Source organism: Amblyomma maculatum, chromosome 6 (genome assembly GCF_055883805.1).
Source record: "Amblyomma maculatum isolate TAMU_Amacu chromosome 6, ASM5588380v1, whole genome shotgun sequence".
Classification (NCBI taxonomy): Eukaryota; Metazoa; Arthropoda; class Arachnida; order Ixodida; family Ixodidae; genus Amblyomma; species Amblyomma maculatum.
The window spans coordinates 15418579-15426680 of NC_139349.1; the positions used below are offsets into that span (position 1 = coordinate 15418579).

The window sequence follows — 8102 nt, forward strand, 5'->3', positions numbered from 1 at the left end:
TGGTGAAGGAAGACCTCTCCCCTGTACAACATAACGTGGGAATGCAGTGCACATCAAATTCAAACAGTTCCAAACCCAAAGGAGAGAGGAAGCTAGGCAAAAAGCTGTGTCGCTGCAGCTTGAGAGCCACCCTATGCCCTCTGCCGGGGTGTAAAACTTGGGATACGCGGAGTGCGCTGGCATTGAGGTCATTCCAAGCGATGCTGCAAAGAACAGGAAGGATATACTTGCAGCTAAACGAAACAAATAAAAAATTGAGAGAACTGTTTTTACGCAGACCCCATGCGGTGCACAAGCGCTCGTTCACCGCAGTTTCGAGGACACGGGAAGGGTTTCTTTTTGTTTTCATGTGTATATGCTCATAAAAGCACTCAGCTTGCAGCCTTCAGCAAAGCCGCGGTGTCTGGGATGATAACGCTCGTAACTGCTTATGAAGGTAAAGGTGACCGAGCTTAGTACCCGTATATATACCAGATAAATTCGAGCGCCTTCAGCATGGATTTCACCGCGCAGTAAGTACATCTCAATTCATTTTCACGAATCGCGTGATCTTCCAATAGACTTGCATGCAAAACGATTCGTCAGTCATTGGTAGGGTTGTCCAATGGCCTTATTTCTATCGTTATTTGCTTACATTTGGGTACTATAAGGGAAAGAATCGCACGCTTATGAGCGCGCAGTTGCCTTAGTTGGTTGCGGTGTAAGCGTGGAGGTCGTATTCAGTGATAAATAAGCAAGGACATAAACGCGCGGGCTGTAAAAACAAGAGCTGAGCAGAATATTTGAATATTAAGAGCGGTGCACACCCTGTCCTTAATTTGGGAATTTGTTGCAAGACATTCTTTTATGCACCTGCTTTATTTTCATGCAATACGTTGTCGAGGCATTACTTGATGTAAAAAAAAAAAAAAAAAAAAAAAAAAAACCCAAACACGTTAATTGCGACTTGGCATAGGCCTATATGCATTCCCCAGGACGGCGATATCAGAGCAGAGTACAATAATAATATTCATGCTCATATATAACAGAAAGTAATTCATTGACAGGAAAAAAAAAGTCGGCATGCTTTTAGCTTTCCCTGTCCTGCTACGTCACAGAGAGAAAAACGGAAGAAATAGAATTGAATATTTTCGATTCTACACAGAGGTTTACCTTAATTTTATGCTAAGCCCACCGTAGAAAAAATCAGCAAAAGCTGAAAAAAAAAAGAAAGAAGCAATAACCGCCTCCGCAAACGTAGAGAAGGCTTGCAGCGAGACAGGAGCAGCGGCAACTAGTATCCCGGTAGGATTTTGAAACCGACCGCGAGACGGCTTTTAGTGGTGCCACTATAGGCAGTGCACGGGGCGTATACGACCTTCACGACTGCGATCAGCGTGAGCTTAAAATTCTCGTGCACACACACAGCGTATAGTTGCAGCAAACATCACTAAACTTTTTCATATCCAGGAACAAACGCTAATGCACGAACCCGACGCTATGTTTCTAGCTGCTCAGACACATGTCCCGAAACAAACGCGTATCCACATGTGTGCTCCATGTTGTAACCCATGTATACTCGCACAGAACACAGACGATTATCTGCGCAAGCTTTACGGGAAGACTTGAAAATAGCGCCTCCCCGCAGAGCAACCATCAGCGAATTTCGCCCTGCGCCTGGGATAGTTCCTCAGAGAGAGGCCGATTGTAAAACTACCTGAGGTTTCTTTGCTAATGCCCTCGTCGCACCTATGTAGCGATGGCACTCGTAACATGAATATTTGTCGCTGAAATCCTGTAGTTCAGTTAGATCGAGCTAGCTTCAAATGCGATGTTGTGGTGGTAGCTTTTGATGTATATATACGCAACGCCAGGTCGTAACAGATGAAACCGAGTTTCTTGACCCGTATAACATTTTTAGCATGAGAGTCATGAACCAGAATCAAGCCAAGAAAAGCGATCCTGCTGATGTTTTACATCGTTCCAACGTAACTTATTACAGGCTGCGTTGAATTCACCGGTAAGGCTACACGGTCACTTCCCGAAGACGGGACATGGATGGAAGAGCATGAGCTAGCTTAACTAACGCTTCAGCGCGTTAATTTTCTTCCATATGCCAATGTCCAGATATCCATAGGAGCCCTATGAAATGTCCACACTATAATACATCAGCCAGTTTTCCCGATAAATATTCCCATATTCATCGTTTGCCGCATGTGTTTTATAATTTCAATGCATGCCCTGAGTGGTAGAATATAGCCACTTCTTGCGGTCTAGTGAAAAATATAGTGAATAGCTTCTCGTATGCGAGCCAATTTTAAAAAGAGTTCAAGCCTTTGTTGTTAAGCACACATATCCTATAAAATACAAGCTTTATTATTTTTGAGAAGTAACTACTTTTATAAAATTTTATTGTGTCAGTGTCCAGCCCCCATCTACGGCAAAGCAGTGCTCGACCTCTGCTGCACGTGTGGAGGAAACTTTCCTGTGTGGTGGCACAGCTGTTGGCAATGCTGAAGCCTTCGTGGTATCTCCGCACACATCTATAGAAGGCAGACTGCTCTTGACGAGACGATTAGAGACTAAAAATGAATAATCATGATAAGGTTTTTTAAACTAAATTGTTTTTTTTTTCACGGGGTCATTAAGTGCTCTCAGAAGAGTGCCGAGCAAAGGGCACGGAAAAAGAAATTTCCTGGCTCCCTGAGACTATGGCCTGAAATTAGGCGGCGCGGTGTTCAAAACGTACTAGAGAGAGATAGCTATAACTCTCAATTCTTGACTTATATAAAAGCCTACTACCAAAAGATTAACCTTCCTTCGTGGCGTCCCTGTACTGCACCTTCTCTGACCCTCTCTGCTTCGTTGCAACCCAAAAAGGGTCAAGGAGAGAAGAGATATATGTAATGTTAACCAAAGAGATGGCTATGATAAACATAGAATATCATGTGCAGAAGAAGTATCAAACAGAAAAAAATAGTAAAACTGGTGCTCTTGTGGTCCGTTTCAAGTATTTGTGGTGTAAAATCTTTCAATATGCATTTTTGTTTTGTATGCAGCATTCGTTTGGAAGCCCATACGACACAGGCCTGGAAGAGCTCACTCGTCGTGGCATTTTTCCTTTCTTGCTCCTTGCCGCTGGATGCAGTGCTCATCTCCACGACTGAAGGGCTTGTGCAAGGGGGCTCTCAAAAAATACTCGGAAAGTCCATCGATATATTCCTCGGTATACCCTACGCAAAACCCCCTGTCGGAGAGCTGCGGTTTCTCAAGCCACAACCAATAGCCTCATGGGATGGAATCTATAATGCAACTAGCATCAAAGACTCCTGCATGCAACCTCGAGTCCCCTGGGTTTTTTATATACCAACGGCTCTCTCTGAAGACTGCCTGTACCTGAACGTATGGACGCCGAAAGCAACTGACAAGACAAAGCTTCCTGTTTTACTGTGGTTTTACGGAGGGATATTTAAATTGGGGTCAGCCTATGAAACCAGGTACAACGGTGCTGTATTGCCCGCCCTAAATGATGTGGTTGTCGTGTCCTGCAACTTCCGTAGTGGCCTGCTGGGACTTCTCGATGCGAACAACGCTGCAGCCCCGGGAAACATGGGCCTTTGGGATCAGGTGCTGGTTATGCAGTGGGTGCAGAGAAATATAAGGGCGTTCGGGGGTGACCCAGAACTTGTAACTGTGTTTGGAGAGAGCTCTGGATCCATGGCCATTCACCTCCACCTGATCTCGTCCATTGGCAGAGGTCTGTTCCGTCGTATTTTCTCCATGAGTGGAACCGAAACTACAAACTCAAATGTCGACTCAGTTTTCGAGAGCATCGCGAAAGGCAACGCCATTTCAGGAGCCCTTGGTTGCGCGAACGCATTTCAGGATCTCACAACACATCCTGAAAAAGTCATAGAATGCCTTCGGAGCAAGTCAGCACAAGAGATCATTGATGCGACAGAAAATGTAACATCGCCAAAAGTTATTGTTTTTTTGCCAACTTTCAACACAGAGTATGTTCCGCACTTGCCATCTATTGCATCAAAAAATGGGCTCTACCCCGCTGTAGATACGCTGATTTCGGTGGTATCAAATGAGGGCGCTTTTCCATTTATAATGCAATCTGACGACAAGTTAGTTCAGGATGACGTTAGTGGCTACGATTACCAGGCATTTGTATCCGAGGTAAGGGATATCCTCTCGAACTGGCTTAAGGAGAAAGTTGTTCCTTTAGCCTTTTCCTACCTGGACAACAGCTCTTCCGAAAAAAAGACTGCATTAAGACAGAGAGCTGCAGACTTCATAGGCAAACACAATTTTTACTGTCCGAGCAAGTTTTTCAGCGAATACAACTCGGACCGTGGAGGCAAAGTGTACGGAATGGTGTTCGCACACCGCTCCTGGAAACAGATGCAACCAGAATGGATGCGCGTCGCACACATGCAAGAGATTCCATACTTCTTTGGAATTCCTTTCTTGGACACCGCTAACTACACTAAAGAAGACCAACAGCTGAGCGTGGTTGCCATGAAAATGCTAGTGTCCTTTGCTCGAGAAGGGTGAGTTTTCTTTGCTGATTTTCATCGCTTTGCTGAATACGGGAAAACGATGTATATGTCATGAGGCCTTACCAATGGTGAATTTCCAAAAACATTTCATTTCAATTTGCAATAGGATGGCAGAAATCAGGGTGCGATAGGTATACAATTTGTGGATTACCGACGCAGAGCCGCCAGATGGCGGTGCATTTTTTTTTAGTGAAGAGCATGGCTAAACTTCACAAGCTGGCGTTCCCAGTGTTCAACTTTGATACTTGTCCTTGCGGGAAGTGGAATATAAATAAAGAGTGGGTAGCTAAGAGCTTCGAATCAAGAACTACATTTGGAAAACCAAATTTTCTCTGAATTCTAGTGCATGCCACAGTCACGAGCACTATGTTCTTTGCCATTTGTAATTGTAATAATAGCAGCAGTAATGTCTATACTACAGCTGACTTCTGTAAGGAAGAGTAAATGGCGAGAGTTAACTAATGTGGTAAACGCTTAGATGTGAAATTATTTGAAAAATAAAAATGTATTCGGTAGTAGTAATAAGTAGAAATTGCTAATGTTCTGATGATGACGGTATGTATAATCATCACAATCGAGTGGGTTGCCTTCACTACAGGAGAGCGATCTCTCCCTTAGCTCCCTTCAAAACGCTGAGGCAGTGCCCTTCATCTCGTAATCTTGCTCACCTCATCTGTCCACTTGATACTTATAACATTCATAAGGGTGATGATACTTACAGATCCGATTATGAAATGAACGATTTAGTAGTCTTTCTTGAGAGATTTTTTTTGTGCTTGCTAGCACGCGCGCGCCCGCGCGCGCGCGCGCGCGCGTGTGTGTGTGTGTGTGTGTGTGTGTGTGTGTGTGTGTGTGTGTGTGTGTGTGTGTGTGTGTGTGTGTGTGTGTGTGTGTGTGTGTGTTAGAACTGTTTACCTGCCCCCTTTTCCATTTTCTCTGACGTGGCGTAAGAATGGGTGGCGCCTCATTTCTATGCTAGCTAAAATTTTTCTGAAGGCGGATACAAAAAGCGCCAGCGACGTAATACGGGGCCTGAATTTATTACCACACGATGGCTCAATGTACGTGGCTCATGACCAAATGAGGTGAAATAGTAAATACTACGCCTCCTAGAAAACGAAACTTAGAATGTACTATGAACTGCTCGCAGAACACCTTTATAGTTTAGAAAAGGCACTTATTCTATATTTGTTGCTTTGTGAAGAGTTGGGAATGCACTTATCCAGACCACGTGTATCTGAATTTGTTTACAGCCTAATATTTTGTCCGGGAGCTTTGGCAATGTTTGTCAGCCTCGCAGGAATCGCATACAACAAAGACAGCCCTAGCATCATTATGCGTTTGTTAGTCTCGTATAGCCTACGATTCAGACAGCATTAGACTTCTTCCTGTCGCGGCTGGATACATGCTATTTTTGATCGTTTGCTCATTCGTAATCAAAGCTATTCTGGTTAGGAAGCTTGATAGCCTTCGCAAAAGAGTGAACATAACCTCTGAAGGCGATACAACACTTTTTTGTCTTATTCACCCCCAGCAAACCTTTTGCGCCAGAGGGACAGCACTGGACTACCTATTCAGTGGATCAGCCGCAGTTCTTGTGGTTTCAGCCTGGAAACTACAGTATGGTGGATTTCTTCGAGCGCTGTTCATGTGCCGTGTGGAGAAAATTTTAGTACTGCATCCATCCACGTACAACCATTGCGGAACGAAAACGTTCGGGCTGTTTTCTTCTGCATCAACGGAAAAGAAAAGACAGGATAAAAATAAACATGCCAAATTACACCCTGTGTATGAGAACTTCGGAAGTACCTTATGCATTGGAGTGGCATCTCATTACCTATCCTTCCGACCGGGATCATTTGTTCTGCAAATTCATTGGTTCACGTCTCCCCTTTTGTTTTTTCGTTGGTCAGTGTGGGGTGCTAACTTCAGCCCTGAGTGTCGATTTTCTGCAAGGGTAGCGAAGAGTGTACTAAACATTTTATGTGCGTTTAGAACGAACCTCTTTAGTGTCGTTTAATATATTGCGCCCTTGGTAAACCATGTTGAAACTCCTTCACGCGTCGGTGCTTATCGAGGCGGGAGCTGCTTTAGATGTGTCGGGATATGTCGTCGAAAAAGTGCTCAAGCGCCTGGATGTTTGCCCTCCTTAGTTTCTTTGTGGGGTGCGACGCATTAAAATGACTAGGGTTCGACACCTACTTTGGGGGAAATAACGGTCGAATGCAAAAAAAGGTTTTATCACTACGATATCTGTATGAGGCCCCTCCTAAACGAAGACTGGTACGAGATAAAACGTGAATGGTGGTTGCAGGAGCATGCTTAGGTACGTGGTGCGCAACTTCAAGGATGTTTGAGAAAGTTGAGCACGCAATGTTTGCTAAGATGTAATATTCTGCGAAAGCGGTGTGGCACAGGATTCGCTCTTCTGTCGCCTAGCTATGTGTAGTAGCTGAAATCAGGCATACATTGGTGACCAATTCAATCTGTGCTTTTATCAATTGGCTGCTCTACAGCAGCGCCATCGTAGGCGATTCTCCTCTGTCAAGGTCAGAGGTGATGGTCTAGGTCAAAGATCAAGTAATGGTCGAGTCATGAATGCCATTTGTATGGTTATCAGCCTCGGAACAGTGTCAAACAATACTTGGATTACTGCTATATGCTGCTAGCGCTACTCCACATGCAAGCAACAAGTTTGCTAGGGCATGAACTTCCGGCTTAGTACTATCGGACCAATATACCAGCATATAATTTAATTTTATTTAACTCACTCCATTCAATTGACGTACACTCATACGTTACAGCAACACAGCCTTAATCTAATTCAATACAAGATAACCTCCTAATTCACCGTTGCCTGCCCTTACGTCCAAAGTAAAGTGCCAAGTAACTTGTCGCATCAGATGCGTGACCATCTATAATTCACATACATTATCGTTCATGATCTTTAATCGCGAGAGCATCCCTGCTTTCACACTTTGCATTTTAGATGTCTTGCTTGTTATGCAGCTGCGTGTTTGGTCGTGTATTTGGGTCTCCAGCTTGAATAAGTAGTGAAAGAAAACTTCTAACAAAAATAAATTGTAAGGTTTAAACGTACTTGAATTTCGTAGGAAGTCCTAAAACTTTTGTGCACAGATGGAAGTTGACGCCGATGTGCCGTGCACAGTGCGAGAGTGGGTTGCAGTCCGTACTCAGTGTGATCGGTTGCGGCGGTTTCACAACATGAGACCTAAAGGGCCGGTCAAATCAGTCTGATGTACACGTATCGCGTAATTTTATAGCACTGTAGCGTTGCTCAGCAAGAATTAGCAATGCTACAAATTTATCTCGTAAAGAAATTCATTCCTTTTTTCTCATTTTAATGTTGTATCTAGGTTCAATTCTGCATATACTAAGGCATGCCTTTCATACAAAAATTGTTCCGAACGCTTAAAATGGCTGTTTTTAACAACGAGTTGCCATTTAGTCTCCTGCGAAGCTGATTTGTGCGTTGTAAGGACTTGTTCTTGTTTGCTGTATACTAGTAATTTCTTTGCGTTAGTGTTATAAACA

General features: G+C 43.9%; 1 protein-coding gene across 1 annotated transcript; it reads left to right on the forward strand.

The window, feature by feature from the left end:
* The first annotated feature begins 483 nt into the window (after positions 1–483).
* On the forward strand, positions 484–6327 carry LOC146185150 (acetylcholinesterase-like). The gene is made up of 3 exons (XM_084605481.1): positions 484–512; positions 3039–4538; positions 6082–6327. The coding sequence occupies exons 1-3, from the start codon at positions 496–498 to the stop codon at positions 6218–6220; spliced, it is 1656 nt and encodes a 551-aa protein (XP_084461607.1). The 5' UTR covers positions 484–495; the 3' UTR covers positions 6221–6327.
* The last annotated feature ends 1775 nt before the right edge of the window (positions 6328–8102 follow it).

Bases quoted from the DNA above. Each gene is read 5' to 3' on its own strand.
- LOC146185150 (XM_084605481.1), top strand. The intron at 4,539-6,081 runs GTGAGTTTTCTT...ATTCACCCCCAG, and splicing joins GTGTCCTTTGCTCGAGAAGG to CAAACCTTTTGCGCCAGAGG.